The sequence below is a fragment of the Oryctolagus cuniculus genome, chromosome 15 (assembly GCF_964237555.1).
Source record: "Oryctolagus cuniculus chromosome 15, mOryCun1.1, whole genome shotgun sequence".
Lineage (NCBI taxonomy): Eukaryota > Metazoa > Chordata > Mammalia > Lagomorpha > Leporidae > Oryctolagus > Oryctolagus cuniculus.
The window spans coordinates 79,235,703-79,256,626 of NC_091446.1; the positions used below are offsets into that span (position 1 = coordinate 79,235,703).

Here is a 20,924-nt window from a genome sequence, read left to right on the forward strand (position 1 = left end):
CTGGGTCACCACCCGTGGAAACAGACTCCGATGATCTTGGAACAGTCCTGAGATGGTGAAATGTTGCCGTGGGTATGGGTTCTGTGACCTGAGACCAGATAGCCTAGGGCTACCCGGAGAGGGTTCATGTGACGTGTCCAGTGTGTCTCATTTAGAGTGTGTGTTGTATCATGGGATCAATGCAGGACTCGGATCCAGGGAAGGGCACATGAGTCACAGCTGCAGAACGATTCCATTCTGTTGGATGCTAGCAAGCGAGTTAGCCTGAAAACAAGTTATGCTTACGGAAGGGTTGGATGAGTCCGTTGTGGACAGCCCTGAGTGTAGCGGGTCATTTTTTTGTCCGTAATTACTCTGGCCTCTGTTGGGGATGGAAAATAAGGTTAATCCATTACAGTCTGTCCCTAGGGCCAAGACCCCCTTGGTTATTTCCGCTTTTAAAATCCCTTGTTTTATTCAAACGAATGCGATTATTGTTTTAAATTTGTAAATGAATATAATTAACAAAGAAATTCTAACTCAAGTGCAGGATTACATTTATTTGACATCTACTCCATTAACGTCTAGTGTTGAAAAAGCATTGTTAATCGTGTGCGCACTGTTAATTAACTCAATATGTTTAATGGTTGTTTTCTTAAATAATTAGTAGGCCACATGTAAATGATCTTTCAAGCATTCACATTTCATTTTGTAAAAGAGTAAAGCACAGGACAGATTGCTCGACGCATTAGGTTGAACGTGGCCCATGGCTCCCTTGTGCTGTCTGAGGGAAATGGAAAACCCTCCTCACCACCTCAGGCGAATGCCCATACAAACCCAGAGGGGCCAACATTCCTGCACTTGAAAATATTAACCACATTGTCAAAAGAGCAGCAGATCTGCAATGTAAATTGTGAAACATGTTGATTCTGTTTTTCCTGTAACAGTAAACTCAGCATTCTTTTAAGCTCAGAAACAAAAATTGTGACATCTAGCACTACCTGTACACGGGATGGGTGCTGGGGCCAGTGCTGCCTGCAGTGCGGGCATCCCATATAGGTACCAGTTCATATCCTGGATGCTTCATTTCTGATCCAGCTCTCTGCTAGGGCCTGGGAAAGCAGTAGAAAGATGGCCCAAGTCCTTGGGCCCCTGTACCCGTGTGGGAGACCAGGAAGCTGCTCCTGGATCCTGGCTTTGGATTGGCACAGCTCCGGCCATTGAAGCCATCTGGGGAGTGAACCAGCAGATGGAAGACCTCTCTCTGTCTGCCTCTGCCTCTGCCTCTTTGTAACTCTGCCTCTCAAATATAGATACATCTTTAAAAAAATAAGGGGGGATGGGTGCCTTTTTCCATTTCACTCTCATAAAGGTCCTACAATTAATCTGTTTATCATCCCATTTTATAAGCCCAGACAGGTAACATTCAGTTTCCCAGGGTCACACACCTGGTGTGGTAGCCACTAGGGACACTTGGTGAACATTTCGTATTTCCTATTTCCTATTCATCTAAGTGGGATTGGCCAGCAGTCTCCTTTGGTGGTCATAGCTTAAAACAACTAATTACCCAGGCTGAAACTGTGGTCCACAGGGTTAAGCTGCAACCTGTAGCGCCAGCATCTCATGTGGGAGCCGGTTTGTAAACCAGCTGCTCCACTTCTGATCCAGCTCCCTGTTAATGCACCAGGGAAGGCAGCAGCAGATGGCCCAAGTCCCTGAGCCCCTGCGCCCACATGGGAGACTAGAAGAAGCTCCAGGCTCTTGGCTTCGGATTGGGCCAGCTCTGGCCGTTGTAGCCACTGGGGGAGTGAAGCAGTGGATGAAAGGTCTCTCTCAGTCTCTCTCCTTCTCTTAAAAACATTACCCCACTTCTTGCTTCTTGAGCATCTGTTGGAGACAGAAGATTAATTCTTCAGCTTCTGTAATCTTGCTTGGCATTGTGTGTATTGAAACAGAGTTTTAGTCTGCTCAGGAGACAGGAGGGTGTGTTTTTGACTTTTGTGGTTGTTTTGTTTTGTTTTACTTACGATGCAGGGAGGCACCATGGTGAATCTAGAGGAAGGAAAGAGGGTGTGTGTGTGTGTGTGTGTGTGTGTGTCGAGAAAAAGATGAGCAAGTGCATGAGCAGGACCAAGTCAGAACTGAGATGTGTAGAGCAGCACATGAGAAAAGAACTGCACTACATATGAGGGCTCTTGTAAAATGAATCTAATGAGAAAACTATGCATGGAAATAAAAAAAAAAAGGTTCTGTAGCAAAACAAAAGAAACATCTAGGTATACTTGCAACAAAATATGCAAAATCTCTATGAGGATCACCACAAAGCTCCTAAAAAAGTCTCAAGGAAGAATTAAACCTTTGGAGACACATTCTATGGTCATGGATTGGAAGACTCAATCTAGCCCAGATAGCTGTATTTCTTCACTTGATAGACCAACGCAGTCTTAATCAAAATCCTATCAACAGGGCCAGTGCTGTGGCGTAGCGGGTGCTGGCATTCCATATAGGCGCTGCTTCAAGTCCTGGCTGCTCTTCTTCCAATCTAGCTCTCTACTCTGGCGTGGGAAAGCAGTAGATGGTGGCCCAAGTGCTTGCGCCCCTACCATCTGTATGGGAGAATCAGATGAAGGTTGGGGCTCCTGGCTTCAGATCAGCACAGTTCCAGCTGTTGTGGCAAATTGGGGAGTGAACCAGCAGATGGAAGACCTCTTTCTCTCTCTCTCTGCCTCTCTTTCTCTGTGTAACTCTTTGAAATAAATCTTTAAAAAAAATCCTATCAACGTGTTTTACAATTACCAAACTGATTTTAAAATGTATGTGGGGATGAAGATACCCCGAAGATCCCACCTCCCATAATTGAAGATGAACACACTGGAGGACTGACGTGTCACAGTTTCACTAACTTATGAGACAGCCAATCATGGCAATGTGGGACTGGTGAGAGTCAGAATGGTAACCCCGGAAGAGACCTTCACGAATACAGTTATCAGACTTTTGACAAGAAAGCAAAGTGATACAAAGGAGAAAATCTTAAGAAAGAGCACCAGGTTTGTGAAATCTCCATTCCAGGAGAGGGCAAAGGACTGTCACCAAAGGCAGGTGGCTTTCAATGGAGACGGATGCCTGCAGGTCACCCTGCACATGGCTGACCTGGGGAGGATGGTTCGAGGCCATAGGCACCAGGAAAGTCTCTAGGTGTGCGTTCCCATTAGTAACACTGTTTAGGGCTTGTGCCTGGACAGGTGGACTGCCTGCACATCTCTGAGTACACTGCGGTCCACCCAGGAAGCCAGGGCAGAGCAGGGAGCACAGCACAGGCTTGACCTGGACAGGGGCCTTCCCATCCACTTCACCTGCCCTGTAGCAACCTTGCCTGCAAGCTCATCATCAGGCTCACATCTTCCCCCAGATAAGGAGCAGAAGCAGCAGGTGAAAAGTCCAAAATATGGCCTTATGGTTCCCAGGAACAAGAAGACCAGCCCTGAGCACTGGAGAACAGGAGCAGGCTCAGGACTGGCCCATGGCTGTGGCTCCCCAGCCTGGAGAGATGAGTCATCAGCACAGTAGCCACTTGTCACCCTCTATCTTGTCAGCTTCTGGCCTCAGTGTGATTCTGCAAAAAGCACCCTGTGGGGACCAGCGATTCTGAGCCCTTGGGGTCCTGCCAGTGACACAGCCATGGCTCATTCAAGAACGGAGTACAGAGTGGTCAACTCCAAACCAGACTCAACAGCTAGAGAATCCTGGGCCTTCCAGACCCAGGGGAAAATGGCTATGGCCTAACCTGCCCCATTGGGATGACCCAGGTGGCTTCTGATGAACAGGGCCCAGTCTCCTTTTGGAGGTTGTGTGGATTGAGGAAGAGGCTACAAGTGTCAGGGACCCTTGGAGAACTGGGATGCTCTCTCTGCCCAAGGTAGGGTTCCAGACTCCTTCCCTGTGGAGCCTCCAGGCCAGGAGCCTCTGAGCCAGGAGTCTCTTCTCCCAACATCAGGGGACACATTCTCCATGCTAATGACCCCTAGTGACAGCATGACCTGGAGAAGCTGAACCCACTGTGACAGCAGCCCAGGAGGCCTGAGCTGCTAGAGGGCATGTGGGCATCTGACCAGCTAGGTGTGCCACCAGGACCACCTGGACATTCTGGGGCTGCCTCCACCCACTGGCATCCTGGTCTGTGGTCAGAAGTGCCCTGGGGTCCTCTTGAAGGCTCAGGCCATGAGATGCTGGATTGTGAGATGGGGCAGGGAGGATAGAAGGCAAAGAGGGAAGAAGAGTGGGAACCTGGTGCCCCCACACCCAGGACAGTGCACAGAGGTGATCATGGGCCTGGTCCCTTGGCTGGGCCCACACTCCTGAACTGTCCCAAAGGCCACATGTACCCAGCCATTGCTGCTCCTCTGGTCCTCCCCTGGTCCACGCTGGGCACAGGTCAATCTCAGGAAGTGATGGAGCACCCTGAGCAGGGTCTCTGACTGCATCTGGAGGCTGTGGCACCTCCAGCCTCTTGCAAGGGACTCAGGGACCCTGTGTGGCAGCTCGGCTCCAGGGGTCACAAAATCAGATGCATTCTGAAACAATTTAATGCACAATCAACAAGGGGCAGAAGTTCCCGGGTTCCCTCACGAAGGCGGGAGGGGTATGTGGCAGCCCACAGGTGCCTGGGTTCATGTCCTACATCATCTCCTGCTCTGAGGGTGCCCATAGCAACTGTGGCAGTGGGCTGGCTTGGGGTGAGGCCGCTCAGGGAGGGGGAGAGGAGCTCCAGAGAGGAGCCTTGTCAATCGGGGAGGCCGCTGGGCATAGAGAAGCTAGATTCTGGCCGAGATGAGCTAGGGTGAGGCTGCTCAGGGAGGGGGAGAGGAACTCCAGAGAGGAGGAGCCTTGTCAATTCGGGAGGCCACCAGGCATAGAGAAGCTAGATGCTGGCCGAGATGAGCTAGGGTGAGGCTGCTCAGGGAGGGGGAGAGGAACTCCAGAGAGGAGGAGCCTTGTCAATTCGGGAGGCCACCAGGCATAGAGAAGCTAGATGCTGGCCTAGTTGAGCTAGGGTGAGGCAGCTCAGGGAGGGAGAGAGGAGCTCCAGAGAGGAGCCTTGACCATCAGGGAGGCCGGCGGGCATAGACAAGCTAGCTTCCTTGGCCGAGATGAGCATGGGTGAGGCCTCAGGATGGGGGAGAGGAGCTCCAGAGAGGAGCCTTGTCCATCGGGGAGGCCGCTGTGCTTAGACAGGCTAAGCTTCTGGCCCGTCTGAGCTGGACACCTGGTGGGCTGTTCTTCCCATCCAGGTGCCCACACACATCCAGCTCCTCCATGGAGTGGGCAGCAAGGAGGCCTCGAGCCAGGCTGGGCACATGCGCCTGGTCTCCCAGTGCAGAGCTGGCTCCTGCAGGCTCCAGCCTGTCCCCAGAGTGCATGGGGCTCCCATGCAGGCAGGGTGTCTTCAGCCCTGCTCCCAGGGCTGGTACAGCCTGCATGGGCCCGGGATCCAGGGGCTCTGAGGCAGGTGGGGGAGGGGCCCTGAGACCCTGCTGGCCACCCAGCTCCAGGGGCCAGAAATTAGCGCCTTTGACAGGCGGGCTGAGATTTGGGAGGCCCGCCCATCGGGACAGGTCTCCCCTGCTCTGCAAGCTCTGTGGGGCCGAGAGGCCCAGGCCACGCAGAGACTCTGAGGACTTCACAGACAGGGCTGGGGACGAGGGCTCTGGGGAGGCACCCTCTTCACAGCCTCCCTCCTCGTCCTCTTCAAAAATTGTCTCGGGCAGGACGAATCTCAGGTCCCGCAGCAGCTTTGGCCAGGGAGACGCAGGACACTCAGCAGCCCGGTCTTCCTCCTCTTCCTCCTCCTCTTGGTCTTCTTCCTGCTGCTCCAGGCCGCTGTAGTACTCCTCGTCCTCAGAGTCGGAGTCATCTTGGAAGGTCACGTTGAGTTTGGTCAGGGAAGTCCAGCGCCGGAGGGGGCCTGGCTCGTCCAGCCAGGAGCACTGTGGGCCCGAGAGGTGGGCGGCGCCCCCTGACCCTGAGGCCCCCATGGAGGAGCCCTGGCCGTGGCGCTGGGTGGTGCTCTCGCCACGACTGCCCTTCTCCTCCTTGGTGTGTTGCTTGGTTTCCGCCTGGACAGCAAATCCGAGAGGACCGGTCTCCCCGGGGACAGAAGCTGAAGCCTCCGCTGGCTCCTGGGGAGCTGCAGCAGCAGGGTGACAGACTTTGCGCTCAACGATGGTCTTGATGGACACTGGTGGGGGAGCGCGCTCCTGAGAGCCAGGTGGCACCTGCAGGGTCTGGCTGCCATCTTCGGTTGGCTTTTCTGGAAAAAGAACAGATGGGTTTTATTTCTCCACAGCCACTATTGGCCTACAGGGTGCCTGCCCTGACCTGACCCTTGGGGTCCCCATCACTCGGTGTGATGCTCAGGACACCTCCAGCCTGCTGGCCGCAGAAGGAATGGGGCATGCAGCCTGGGCCATGGGAATGACAGGGACACCTCTGGTTCTTCCCCCAAAGCCCACAGACTGGACAGGCCTTGACCTCCCCACCTCACTCTCTCATCTCTGGAGACTGCTGGCACCATCTCAGGACCCCATCACCTACCCCACCTGAAATCCTGGGCCCTAACAGTGCATTGGCTGAGTTACCCACATCTGAGTCCCTCCTCAATTGTAGGAAGGGAACTGAGCCTAAGGTGATGGGGGTGAGAGCTGGGGGTGTGGGGCAGACACGGGGTCTGGCCAGGCCCTCGGGGACAGGGAATGTGGTTTCCAAAGAGGTGGCAGGGGTTCCCTGTGTCCTCTGCCCCTGGGCCACAGTCCCTTACCCGGTGAAACTGGGCTGTCATTGCTTCTGTCTCAAGAGCACCCAGGGGAGGCAGCACCTGGAAGCACAGTGGGGACTTCCAAGTGTTTGAACAGCCTGCCCCTGGGCCCCCACTGCCAGCCTCTAGAGCTGGGACAAAGCCATCTCTGCTCTTCATGGGGATCCAGGTGCTCAGGTCCTTGTCAGCAGGGGACAAGAACCCCTGCCCACAGAGCCCAGAGGCCAGCGCTGCTCCGGGTCCTGCTGACTTCTGTTGGCCCAAGGCTAGGACTGCAAAGCCAACACTCAGCTGCACTTGGGTTCTGCCGCGGGGGCCCCCAGCGCCTGCCTCTGCGCCCACCCTGCTCACAGGAGTGCACTCGGCCCCCACTACTGGGTTCAGGGCACCTGGGCCTTCCAGGGGTCCTCAGATGGCTGAAGGGGATCCAGTGCCGGCTGGACCACCCCGCAGGAGGATCCAGGGAAGCTGCCCAAGGCCCTGCCAGGCCATGCTGTCAGAAGCTCCTGAAAGCAGAACTGCTGAGCCCGGGGAGGACAAGGAGGACTAGGAAGAGGTGAGTCCCTGGGTGGGGCTGCCAGGGCCTGGCACTCCCACTACTGACTCCCCCAAGGGAGCATGGGATGGGGCCGTGTGCTGGACTCACCTTCGGGAGGCAGGAGGCACTGGAGCTTCCCCAGCTCACGCATGGAGGCCCGCAGCTGCCTGATGACCGCATCCTCGCTCAGTGACCAGGCCTGCTTCAGGGTCACCTGCAGGAACTCCCGGATGTGGTCCCTGGACATCTTCAGCAGGCGCTCTAGACATGGGGGTGGGCATCAGGCTAGGAGGAGCCCTAGGGATGGCGCAGCCACCATGGCTGCTCCAACCCTTGTTTCTGCTGCAACCCCTGACCCTGGCCCTGTCCCCCACTTGCTGGCCCTGAGGCTCAGCCTCAGCTTGGACCACCCTCAGCAGGACAGGGCCTGCCTGGTCTGCACAGCAGGCTCCTTCCTGTGTCTGCTGGGCCTGGGGAAGCTCAGCCCTGCTCAGAGTCACAGGCCACCAGGTCAAGAGAGCCAGGCACTGGGGAAGGAGCACATGCAGGAACTCCTGGATGTGGTCCCGGGGCATCTTCAACATGGGCTCTGGTCATGGGGGTGGGTGTTAGGCTGGGAGGCGCCATTTTTGGGGGTTGGGGATGAAACGGGATTCGCAATGCCCCCTAAGCTGGCCAAGAACTCAGAAAATTTGTCCCTCCCCTAGGTTCTGCTCACCCGGGCCAAGCATGGGACCCCCCCAACTCCTCCATCCCCAGCACCCAGGCCTCTGTGGGCCCTGAGGACTTACTTCGGTGGACCTTGAGGACGGTGTACACCATGCCGGTGAGTACGTGCGCGCCCTCAAGGATGTAAATGTCGAACATCCGAAGTGCCAGGGGGAACGGCACCTGGGGGACAGAGGCATTGGAGGACCCCGCGCATCAGGGCCTCAGCAGGGCCCACAGTGGGTGGGAGTGCAGTGTCATAGGGCATCCTAGCTGTTTCCTAGAAGCCCAGAGAGAAAGAGCACCAAGGCCTATCCAGGACCCTGGGGCCACGCGGACTGCTCTGCACACTTTGGAAGCCACCCTGGAGATGCCAGACAGCCCAGGGACCTGAGGAGGGGTCAGCCCTTGGGCTGTGCTGAAACCAGCCTGTGGCACCCAGGGTCTATGGATCTCCTGCCTCTCACTGTAGGGCTCTGGCCTTTGCCAGGCTCTCAGGATGGGTCCTGGTGGGACCTGTCCCCTCCTTGCTGTCCCTGAGGCTCAGCCTCAGCTTGGACCACCCTCAGCAGAGCAGGGCCTTCCTGGTCTGCACAGCAGACTCCCTCCTGTGTCTGTTGGGGCTAGGGGAGCTCAGAGTCACAGGCCACCAGTACAAGAGAGCCAGGCACTGGGGCTGGAGCTTCCCTGGGAAGGGGTCCCCGGTGCACTTACCCCATCCAGGAAGCACTGGATGTACCAGTGTGCGGTGTAGTCCTCCAGGCACACACCCTCCTTCTCCTAAGAAGAGGCAGAGGGGGCTCAGGGCCCCTGCAGGGCCCAGGCCTGACTCCCTCTAATCTGTGCCCTGTGGCAGAACCCCTGGGTGCAGGAACCCCGCAGCAGGTGCATCCCCTCTCCCAGCCATGCAGATTCCTGAAGGGACACAGGTCCCTCAGTCCACTCTACCCTGGGGACAGCATCTCCCTTAAATCTACACAAACTCTGGGGGAACAAGTGCTGGAAAACACACCAACACCCAAGCTGCCGCGGCCCCCAGTAACCAAGAAAAGTCTTGGTGAGGATGTAGCCTCCCCTGGCCCAGGAAGCAATCAGGACCCCTCTCTGTCCTCCCCTCCCTGAGCACAGAGGCCCCGAGGGGAGAAAGGGGATGTTTACTTACCAGGTGTTTCTCCAGGGAGGGGAGCACGCGACGCATGATAGCTCCCAGTTGGTGCTGGAATTGCTCCAGTTTTGGGGAGTCTGGTGTGTAGAAATCTGAGTAATAGCAACCCCCCCAGTCCTCACTTCAGAGTGTCTTCCTGGGAAGGCCGGAAAGCCAAAGGCTTGGGGCAGGTTCTTTCTGAACATGGAGGGTCAGGGAAAGCTCTAACAGGCAGGGGAGCCTCAGGGGAAGGGGGTACAGCTGACAGCCCAGGGCAGGCTGCCTAAGGTGACCTCTGGGCTGACTGCACTCACACTGGATGCCTCAGGGCCATCTGGACACTCAGGGTGAGGAGGGGTCACCCTAGAATGGATGCTTCTTCTGCAAGTGTGTGGCTCACTGGGTGGGAGTCTGAGTAGAGACGTGAAGCAGTAAGGCCAGTAGAGACCTAAGGGTCATTTGTCAAAGACAAGGCACAGGACCTTTGTGTGATGGGAAGTGAGGGGTATGGCTTGGTATTGGGCCCTCTGCCAGCCCTGGCTTCTAAGAAAGCATTCTGAGGGAGACCGCCCTATGCACGCAGCAGCCAGTGAGGGACAATGTCCCAGTCACTTGTCTGCATGCCCATCCCTGCACTTGCAGGACCACGTCCACCACACCCATCACCCACCATGCATCGCGTGCTGGCTGTCCCCCATGAGCTGGACTAGGGCCCAGAAAGCATCCTCTTCACTCAGCCACATCAGCAGCAGGGCTGCCACGTGGCTTAGGCCCTGGCTGTAGCCCAATTCCTGGAAGAACACAACACACATCAGAGGGACCTCCCTGGCTGGGATGATCTCAAGTGGCAAGGGTGACCTCTCCTGGGAGAGCTGAGCATTACTACCAGGCCCCACTGCTGCCCCTTGGGTGTCAGGATCTCAGGGACTGGAGCACAAGCCAGCTCTCAAAGTTCCTGGAGAGAATGCTGCAGGGTCTGAGCGCAGGCTGTGCAGGGTTAAGAAGAGGTATGAGCCCCACCCCAGATGTCAGGAAGGGGAAGACTGTTGTGGGAGTGCAGACTGCACACCCATGATGGCCTCTGGAGCTCTCTGCTGTACAGGTGCCCTGCTGGGCCCCACTGCAGACGTGAGGAAGAAGCACCATAGTAAGGCCTGCCTGGGCCAGAACAGAGCCCAGCCCAGGAGAAGGCTTCCGTTCTGCCCCAGAACTTGAGGTTGGGGCCAAGGAGGCCATGAGCTTGAACTCTACCCCTCAGTCTCTGCCTTGTGGATTAGAGGCCCCCTCAACCCAGGCTAGGATTTCTGTGACCAGGGGCACCCTGCATGGACAGCTCTGGATATGACCTTGGAATGTTATCACAGAATACTCACGGGGTTGTACATCGAGTATGCGAGGAGCACCTCAAATAAGGAGCGTTGTCTGGAAGAGAGAGGACAGAGGCTGTGCGTCCTGTGCTGCCGAGGCTCTCAGTGTGGCTCTGCCTAACAGAGCCTGACAGCCACACGCAGCGCCCGTGACACTCTGCTCATGAGCAGTGACGTCATCAGGGCACCTGCGTGTGGTCCACCATGTGGGTGAGCGCTGCCTGCAGGGACACGCACACCTCTCGGGGTGCAGTCATGTGCAGTTTCGTTTCCCCAGGTGGGTGTTCATTGCACAGGTGAGCGTCCCACTGTGGGAGGTGCAGTCCCGTGGGTCTAAGCCATGGAGAGTCAGCCTCCCATGCACGTTCAGCCTGGTAGGGAGCAGCTCCTGTGGCCTATGTGTTCCCCATGAGCCTCAGTGGCCAAACTCCCCACCTCCCCCAGCCCGTGGCCACCACTGCCCTGTTGTGTGTCCCAGGGTTTGGCCTCTTGCAGATGTCCTGTGAGTGGATCACAGCACGTGTAGCCTTTGAGGGATGCGTCCTCTCTTAGCAGGATGCACCTGAGATGCATCCAGGTGAGCCCAGGGCCGAGTCTCGTCCTGCCTCTCACTGAATCCCGTTCTCGGATTCAGCTGTGACACGGGTTCCTTATCCGTGTCCCCACTGAGCATCGTGCAGGCTACTGCCGCGTCCAGTGACTGCAAACACAACCCTGAATCTTGCATGAGGGTTTTATGCACTCAGCTGTTCTGGTGGTTGTGTAAATGTGCGTGTGTGCTGGGGGTTCGTGTGGAAGGTGTGTGTCTCTCATTGTGAGAAATTGCCCTGGGTGCTGCTGGGGGTCTGGGCCACTGTGCTCTGTTCCTGCAACGAACCAGAGTGGCGCTCGCCTCACGTTCTCCCCGGTACCCGGCGTTCAGTGGTCTTAGTTCCCCCATTCTCACAGCTGTGCGCTGGTGCCCCATTGTGGTTTAGGTGCTAAGCGTGTTTTCACGCGTTGAGTAGGAGAGTTGTGTGTGCAGTCATGAAGGGGCCCTCCTGAGCCTTGGCCCATGTCAGGGCAGGGAACCCTCATTTGCTTTCTTATTATGTATAACTTCATTTTTTGTATTTTGTAAATACTGTCTCCCCTTGTGTTCCTTTTCATTTCATTCCCACCAAAGTGTCTTTGGGAAAGCAAACTGTTCAGTATAAATAGAAGGCCATGGATCCATTTTTTTTCTGTCCTAGAGCAATTATGCTTTAGGCTTGAGCCCATGTCTCTCCTAGGACCCCATGTGTCCCAGGACCCTTGCACCTCCCTCGCCCAGGGCCCCTCCAGCCCAGAGGCCTCACTTAGCTCCGTATCGCTCTCGAAACATGATGTGACTTCTGAACGTGCGTGCTACCTCTTCATCGATCTGTTGGACTTGATCTGAGCACAACCTGGCCCGTTCCTTCATCTCCTGCAGGGCAGGGCCGAGGGGGAGGGGCCGGCCTCAGGACGAGCCAACCCCCACTGCCACACAAGCACCCCAAAGCCACATCAGCTCTTCTGGTTGGCAGGGAGAGTTCCCCTTGAGGGAAGCTCATTTCCCTGATCCAGGGAGGGTCATGGGTTCCCCACTCGCCTTAGTGTCCACGCCACCCCCAGTGCCCAGCAGAGGGGCCACTGCGGACCCGCTACAGTCAGCCTGAGGCCAGGGGCTCTGCCAATGTCCTTCTGTGCTACCTCTGCCTTCCCAGAGCAGGAGAGACTGAATCAGGCCTCTGAACCTCCTCACTGGGCTCTCAGGCCCCACAGGACAGGAGTCAGCCTCACCCTGACCAGCCTTCAGGGCTGCCCCCTGCAGGAGAGCCCCAGCTCCATCAAGAGAGTGGACACCCTTCTTGGACTTGGAGCTGGCCCCAGGGACAGCCCCCACTTGAAGACTTGGGGGAGGGCGGGGCTGGCGGCTCAGTTGCTCCTTGCTCCCTGATGTCAGCCAGGGAGGTGACAGTCAACCCAGGGCCAGCCCTCTGATGGATCAGCCCTCATTCCCAGAAGCAGTTGAGAGCTGACTCTGACCGATGGAACCAGCAGGCCAGGTGGGGGCTGGGTGAGCTGAGGCCAGGCCAGGCATGAGAAGGCCCAGGTGAGGGCAGGGCCCGGCGAGCATAAGAAACGCACAAGCAGGGTCAGGTGTGGGGAGGGCCGTTAGGGACAGAGCCAGCTGAGGGCCCTAGCACACAGGATTTCCACCTCATTCCAGGCATTCTCTATCCATTCAGGACCCAGCACAATGGCACTGGGCAGTCCTGGGCCTAGAGGCAAGGCAGGACCACAGGGATGAAGGCTGTGGCCCTGACCGGATCCTTGTGTCCAGGCCCATTTGTGTGTGGGGAGACATGGAGGAGGCCTCTGGGGAGACCTGGATGAGGCAGAGGGGAGGGCCGGGTGGGGGCCCCAACCAAATGACCACTCCTCCTTGGCATTACTTGTCCACCACACGGGAGCCTTGCGCTCCTGAGCAGGCCCAAGCGGGTTGGCCTGCCTCAGATTGCACACAGAGCCATACCTCAAATTTGCCAGGGTTCTGGGCCTTCAGGGTATCCACGGAGAGCATCATGGCCCACACCTTGCCGCGCACCTGGGCGGGGATGCCTTTCTCAATTCTCCGGTGGAACTACAGGAGAGAGGAGGCTCTGGTGAGACCCGCCCCAGGCCCTCTGTTGGGGGGGAGCGTAGGGTGAGGCAGCAGGAAGGGGAGCCCTGGGCTCTGTGCTGTGTCCCCAGATCTGCCTGGACCTGGGCCTCCTGACCCAACAGTGAGAGGAGGGCCGAGGGCTCAGTGCAGGCTCTGTGGTGCACTCACTGCCTCCACAGGGCACCAGGAACTGTGCCTGCCCTGCATCTGGGAGTGGCCCCAGGGGAGACTGGATCTTCTACTGCGACAGTGTCCTGGGTGCACGGGCATGGGGCTGAGATGACCTGTGTCCTTTCAGGGCAGGACAGTTGTGTCTGAGAGGCACAGCGATGGGCACTGTCCATCCCAACTCCACCCCCAGTGGTCCCCAGGGGCCCTCAGGTCCAGGCACCTTTTCACTGCTGCGGTACTTGGTGAAATTTCGCAGCATCTTGTTCCATTTTTGCAGTCGGCGGCCCTCTTGATGTTTACGCTGGGAATGGAGACAGGATGGCGTGAGCTCAGCAGTGTCCTCTGAGGGAGGCCACGGGTGCAGCTCAGGAGCCTGTGGACAACTCAGCTGGGAGGAGCCAGCAAAGGGGCAGACCACAGCACCCAGACCTTCCAACTAGGGGAGCCTCAGGGTCTTGAGTATAAATAAAAGGACAAGCATCCTCAAGCTAGTCCCATCTCATCCAGGAAAGTGGGTCACAGTGGCCCACAGGCAGGGACCCAGAGCTGCAGGCCTGCACTGGGGTATGTGGGCCTCAACAGATCCCCTGGGGACTGCTGTCCCTGGAGGACCATATGGCACTCCTCTAACCACTGCCCATACCCACAGGCCTGCTAGTTCTGCCTCCTAGATGAAGAGTCCATGGCCAAGGTCAGCTTACCCATTGCACTGCCAGGCATCCATGCCTGGGCGGCTTCTGCTTACTGAAAAGCAAGAGAGACAACACCATGAGAATGGGCACTGAACCAAGCATGGTCCACTTCCCCAGCAAGGCTGGGAGAAGACCTGTGTCCTCACCCTGCTGAGGCACAGCCCAGAGCACAGAGAAGGGCAGGGAGGGGGCAGCCATGCTGCAGGCAGACACCCAGCAGGGGCTGGGGCTCGAGGCACCTGGGACCACCACACCCCCAAGGTTATCCCCCACCCAGCCTCCCCACTATGCACTGGCTGCCTGAGGTGTCTGCTCCCCACCTCACCCTCCTCTGTTAGCCCAGACCGTGGCCATCTCTCTACCCTTGGCTCCTGCTTTTTCTCCAGGTTCTGGGCACAACATGGAGCCAGAACCCCCTATCCCGTGCTAAGGTGGGCTGCTGAGTCATGCCAAAGACGGCCCGAGATGGCTCATCCCTCTAGATCACCGGAGCCTACCCTCCAGACATGGGGCTGCTCTCCCTGACATCTGTTGGAACAGCCTCCAATCTGACTCCTGCCCGCAGGCCCCACTCCTCCCAGCACAGACCCCGGGCCGGGCCCTCAGCTGCACCTTCCCTGTGGTCTGTACTGTGGGAGCCTGCAGGCAGGCTGAGAGCTGCAGAGGCCACACTGCTGGCCATCTCTCAGACTAGGTCTTAATAAGCCTTTAGCCTAGCCCTGAGGCTCAGGCCCCTGTTGGACAACTGCCCACCTGCTAGGCTGGTGCCCCAACCCTGTGGACACAGCTATGGGGTGACGATGGCCAGGCTATGTCCCTCAAGCCACCACCTCTGCTTAGCATGAACAGAGGCCTCAGAGTAAGAGTGCCAGTGTCTACTCTACAGCCAGCCCTTTCCCATCCTGCATTCTTGAGTCACAGGGTCACTCGGCTCTGCCCGTATACTGACCTGTGCCTGCACTGTGACAACAGCTTGGATCAAGGAGGGGGCCTGGGGATAGGTGTGCTACCTAATGGCGGGGTTTCTGACCCTGGTCCCTCCCCTGGGTGGATCGGGGTGCAGAGGACTCACCACAGGAAGCCAAGTTTGTCTGGGACGAGGGCTCCACTCTCGTCGTCCTCTTCTCCCAGGTGAAACTGGGGCCCTTTACGGGGACCCTGCAGGGGAGAGGGGACCCAGGTGAGAATCCCGGGTCTCAGTCACTGGGGGAAGCTGAGCCACCCTCCCGCTGTGTCCCCAAGGAGGTGGGGTCTGGCTCTCATAAGCACAGTACTTGAGGCAGGGTCCTACCTCCTCCCCCAGCACCCTGGCCCGTACCTGCTCATATTTCAAGATGATCCCTGCTCGCTCCTGGGCCCTGCCGGACCTCAGGGCGTCCATATCCAATCTGTAAGACACACACGCACTTGTGATCCAGTACAGGGGAGCCCACGGGAACTGCTGCCCCGAGGTCTGTCCCCGTGGTCAGAGTGGGGACAGCCACACAGCCAGGTGGGCGGGCACCTGGTGGTCGGGTCCCAGGAGGATGACTTGTTCAGAGCACAGGGACTAGGGATGGTTGGGGAAGGACAGCCCCCACCTTGCCTCCCCTGCCCTGGGAAAGGATGCTCCTCCCCCAGCCTGGCATCCACGTGTCCTCCAGGGAGCCCAAGTCTCCCTGGCCCGCTCCCAGCCCCCGAATCTCTAGGGCTCTCAGAGGTGGACTCACTGCCCCACCTGACACCAGCTGATCCAACACCTAGTCTTGAACCCGTGTCCAGACACAGACTCACACCAAGGCCCATTTGACACTGATGCCCAGCAGAGTGGGAGGAATGAGACGACTATATACACACTCTGCACACAGGGGCCGCTGAGAGCTCAGCCACAACACTCATGGAACCTGGCGTGGGAGACCAGTGCCACCCACCTGGCATGACCTTCCCTGCGTCACAGGTCACGCAGAGAGCAAGTCTCACTCACCTCCTTCGAGTATCCATTAGATTCTATGAAATGTGCTTCCTGCCTACGCTACCAACATCTGGTCAGTTGGGCAGGAGATGCACGACTGGCCACTGGTTGCTGACAACCAAGAGTGCACAATTCTCAGTGACTGTGATGTCACAGAATCCTGCCAGCCAATCCCAAGTGGCTCTGCTGTGGCAGGGGTCAGGGTTCTCAGCCCTGGCTTAATTAAAGGTCACCAGAAGTGGGGCCTGTGTTCTCCCCAGGGCCCAGGTGAAGAGGGCAGGGCTCTGGCAGAACTGCCCCAGAACCAGGGGTGCCAGGGCCCTCTGCCACCTGCCGTGACGGTCCCAAGTCCCAGGCAACCTGCACCTCCTGCCCCTCATTTCTTCCTCTGCCATTTTATTACAGCCCAACTGTGAAGTCCTCTTTATTTGAACACAAGGTGGAACAGGGTGCCCCATCATGGCCAGTCCTTCTTCCTGAGGTTCCCACACTCGGGGCTGCCCCTGAATGACCTGAACGGAGACTCCCAGGGTTGCAGCCTGCTGTCCTACCACAGGCCTGACCCCAGCACTCCCAACCCCTGCTGACCCCTCCTGCTCTGTTCCAGCCCCTCTTCCCAGGAGTTTTAGGAGGTGGACACAGGGGGTCCTCCTGGGATGGAGGGCAGGGGAGCCGCCCGCTGAGCACCACCTGCATAGGACCTCAAGCTGGCATGGCCCAGACTGTCCAGAGCGGGAACCAGGGCCCTGTCCTGACACTGACCAGGGCTTCAGGCACAGAGTGCTGAGAACTCCTGGGCACCAGCTCCTGAGCCGCATGCTGGTAACACCGGGCTGCTGCTGACCATAAGGACAGGGACAGCACATGTCGGGCAGGAGCAGCCACAGGCCCGCAGCTCCCCAGGGTGCTGATCACCAGGTTGCTCCCTGCAGGGAAAGCGACTCAGCCCTCCCCCAGCACCTCCTTGGTCCTGGGCCCCACACTGCCCCTAGGCTGCCACCTTGGGGCCACAGTCGGTTCTTTTCCCTCAAGGGCCTGTTGTTCTGCCTCTCTGCCCACTTCCCTTGCCCTGGCATGGGGACCACAGTGTCCAGGGCCCTGGTCACCAATACACCTGCTGGCCTCCTCTGCGGGTGGGAACGAGTACACAGCTGTGTCATGTGCAGAGATGCTGTCCAGCAAGACTTGGGTTTTAACTGATTCTGTTATTCCCCTCCCCACTCAGCTTCTCCTCTTTTAAATATCATTGTACATTCTTTTGGAGATTCACAAAGTGCTGTAAAATAACACAATGAATGATGAGTGGGGATCACCCAGCTTCAGCAGTCAAATATTCTTAATTGTATGGAAGATGCCTATGGGTTTCCTTTCTCTGCCTGAGTTCATTCTCCAGATTCCCTAGGGTTAGTGGTCTCCAGATTGCATTTTTCTCCACTCGGGGTGATGTTTTGCTCTCGAGTCAGACTCAGGAGCCGAGGCTGGGGATGGATCCCGGGTGGTACAGTATGGGATGAAGGTGTCCCAGTGGTATCTTCCCCACTATGCCTGCCCTGGGGTTGCTATCAGGGACAGGTCTTGTCCTCCTCCAGCCCCATCTCACTTGGGCTCCTGCTGGGTAACGCCGTCTGCCATGAGGCCCTCACCAGAAGCTGGTGCCCGTGCCACACTCTCGGGCTGGTCAAGCCACAAGCTAAAGTGAACTTTCATTTTCTAAGCAACGCAGCTTCAGGTATTTTGCTATTGCCACACAGAGTGGGCCAGGACTTCCCTCCAACTTCAGCAAAGTGCCCTCCAATGTGCTTGAAGGGTTTCTGAGAAAGCCTCTTCCCAGAGTATCAGGTGCTCCTCATTCCAGATTTCAGCTGAGGTCTCCTGAAAGCCCACTCTGGCTTCCTGTGCCACCTAAACACCCAGGCACTGAGTTCTCTTTTAGGGGTAGCTGGGAGTAAAGGCAGAGGCCAGCTCAGCAGCACTGCTCAGGGCATCTGGGAGTCCGGCAGGACTTTGAGTCCCTCCAGTCAACCTCAAGAGAGGGCACGGGACTCATTTGTGTCCTGAGAGACAGGAGATTGGCAGGTGCAGGGAAACACTGAGTCTGCGAATTAGCCGCCACTTCTTACAGGGCGCTCTGGAGCCGCTCCTGCGTTTCAAGTGAGCCATGGGCCCGCGTGCACGGCTGAGAGCTGTGGCTACATGGCCGCAGAGATCACCTCTGACAGTGGTGCTTAGGGAGCGCAAGGTGAGCCTGCGTGCTAGGGCCCTTCCCACCCACAGCACCCACCCACAGCACGTGACCTCAGTACACAGACCAGACCCCTCCAGCTCGCTGCTCCAGCCCTTCCTTGAGAATTGCTCTGAGTCCCAGGGCCAAGGGCTCTGCTCCTGTGGTGTTCACACACAGGCACAGCCACATCACCCATGGGACCCAGCGTGGGAGACCAGTGTCACCCACCTGGGCAGGACCTTCCCCAAGAGCAAATCCCACTCACCTCCATCGTGAATCCATTGGATTCTGCCAAATGTGCCTCCTGCCTATGCTACCAACACCTGGTCAGTTGGGCAGTAGACGCACTATTGGTCACTTGTCACCTCACAGCCCAGAGTGTGCATCCTCAGTGACTGTGATGTCACAGAAGCCTGCCAGCCAACCCCAAGTGGCTCTGCTGTGGCAGGGGGTCAGGGTCCTCAGTCCTGGCTTTATCAAAAGTCACCACAAGTGGGGCCTGTGTTTTCCCCAGGGCCCAAGCGAAGAGGGCAGGGCTCTGGCAAGGGTGCCATGGAACCAGTGGTGCAATCCAGAGCACCTGCCCCTTTGTGTCAGGCTCCCTCTGGGTTCCTGTGGAGCTGTTTGGTGGGACAACTCAAGGGTTGAACTCTGCAGTCCTGATTTTTTTCATTTTTTCCTGAAGTGGCCAGGGCCCCATAGTAAAGGAGAAGTTCCAGTAGGGAAATCATCTAGAAACTTGGAATGCACAGAGGGAAGATAATACAAATCTCTCAGTGCCAAGTATGTGATGCCATGTATGTGATATAAATTTATAAGGTATTATTGCACATTTCAGAAATATATCACCACACTGTATATTCTAAATGTCTCCTACTGTTCTCGGCTTTCTGATTTCTCAAATACGTCTTCTGTGCTGTCAAATATATTTTAAAAGTAAGTATCTTTTTAATGGCCCAAAGTGGGTCACCTCGACAGAACAGGAGAAAAACCACAATTTCTCCTGGTGCTAAGTGCTTTGTACATGCAGAGGTGGCCAGAGAGAGGGAAAAAGGAGACTGCTCTTTTCCAGGTTGTGATGTAGGAGGGGTGAGGTTGACAAGGTGCATGGGCCCAGATGCTACCTGCAAATCTGGCTCCATGGTACCTTCAGGAGGGAAGAGAAAGGGGTGTGGTCTCTGCTGTCGTGGTGGGAGGGGACAGAGGGAAGGGCACCGCGTGTAGCATGGACCCTGTCTGGGCTATCCTATTTACTCCTCCTCGGGTCCCTGGGGGTGGCATTTTATCTCTGATCTGCCGACCAAGAATCAGGCCCAGGGCCAGGTAATGCACTGAGGGTCATTGCTTGGGCCTGGAGCCCAGGTGTCTGGGGCTCCACACCCAGCACTGCCAGCAGGGGATGCGAGGTTGGCCCTGTGTGTTTGCCCAGGGTGTGCCTGTGGGAGAGGCTGTTCTGAGTGTCCCTTTGGAGACAGTGGCCCTGTGACCTGAGCTCCTGCCCTAGCCAGCTGTTTGTCATCAGCTCCTACCCTGGCAGCAGCTCAGCCTGCAGGCTTTCCTAAGCATTTGCTTGAGGGGAGAGATGCCAGGGCCCATGCTGTGTCTTTCTTTCGCCAGCTCCCTTCTCTGCCCTTGTACACACAGCTGTCTATCAGAAGGGTGTTGAGTCAAGGCCAAGACCAAGGCTGTATTGCCCTGTTCACCTGTCAATCAGGGGGCCCCTCCCCAGGAAGTACCGCCTCTTATCCAGGACATCGGGGTGGTACCATGTAAACACTTCCATTTTTTCGAAAGCTCATAAAAAGTGAGGAAGGACGGAAGCGCTCTCTCCTCATAGACTCAGGACAAGCAGAGCAGGGTATGATGATTCCCTTCCCTTAGCCCATTCTCCATTAATAAAGCCCTAATGGGCCTGTGTATTTTTCTCACTTTGTAACTAAAGTTTACCACACTGCAGGCTGTGTTTGGGCCTGTATTTAGAATTCTTCTCTAAGTTAAAGGCAAGAGTCTGGAAAATTAATTTAGGCCCAGACCCAGCCCATAACATTCCCAGTCCCAGACTGACCCACTCAGGAGTCGGGTCAGGTCCGTGGATCCCACCATTTTGGGAGACGCCCATGCTTTCACTGGAAGGGTCTCTGCCAGGACATCTTCCCTGCAAGCCTGGGGCCCTGGTCCCATGCTCCCCTCACTGTCCGCAGGAGCTGTTGGGAAGCTGCTTTCTCAACCCCTCTGGCCAGGGCTGCCCTCTAGCTCTTGTCTCCAACTCCCAGGCCAGGCCCACAACCTGGAGGTCAGGTTGGTTCTGGCCTGCTGACTGTTAGCAGTGTGGTTTGTTCAGAACCAGTACTGCCCAGGCTGCAGGCGGGAGCCACGGCAGTACTTAGAAAGCCATGGAGTTGTCAGCAGCAACCCTGTTGTGGCTGGAGGCCTCCCTGTGGTTTACGGACTCTGTCTATGGGCGAACCTGGAAGAGAAGGTGGCCCCAGTGATGAATGAGATTTTGTTTTAAAAAAGTTTTATTTATTTGCAAGGCAGAGTCACAGAGTATGAGAGAGAGAGAGAGAGAGAGAGAGAGAGAGAATATCTTCTTTCTGCTGATTCACTCCCCAAATTGTCGAAACAGCCAAGACTGGGACAGACAGAAGCCAGGAACTAGGAATTCCACTCG

At 56.8% G+C, this 20,924-nt stretch overlaps 1 protein-coding gene across 2 annotated transcripts; it reads right to left on the reverse strand.

Annotated features, from left to right (window-relative positions):
- Nucleotides 1-705: 705 nt before the first annotated feature.
- On the reverse strand, nucleotides 706-18,638 carry LOC103351319 (USP6 N-terminal-like protein). Of its 2 annotated transcripts, none has more exons than XM_070058071.1 (14): nucleotides 16,042-18,590; nucleotides 15,397-15,466; nucleotides 15,151-15,236; nucleotides 14,088-14,130; nucleotides 13,607-13,687; nucleotides 13,087-13,194; nucleotides 11,885-11,994; nucleotides 10,554-10,602; nucleotides 9,851-9,971; nucleotides 9,199-9,293; nucleotides 8,751-8,816; nucleotides 8,120-8,219; nucleotides 7,437-7,589; nucleotides 706-6,286 (listed from the first exon to the last, which is right to left on the reverse strand). In XM_070058071.1, the coding sequence occupies exons 1-14, from the start codon at nucleotides 16,056-16,058 to the stop codon at nucleotides 5,145-5,147; spliced, it is 2,241 nt and encodes a 746-aa protein (XP_069914172.1). In that variant the 5' UTR covers nucleotides 16,059-18,590; the 3' UTR covers nucleotides 706-5,144. The 2 variants fall into 2 exon arrangements, with proteins under 2 accessions (XP_069914172.1, XP_069914171.1); XM_070058070.1 differs by having other exon boundaries at nucleotides 707-6,286; nucleotides 18,519-18,638.
- Between the last annotated feature and the right edge of the window lie 2,286 nt (nucleotides 18,639-20,924).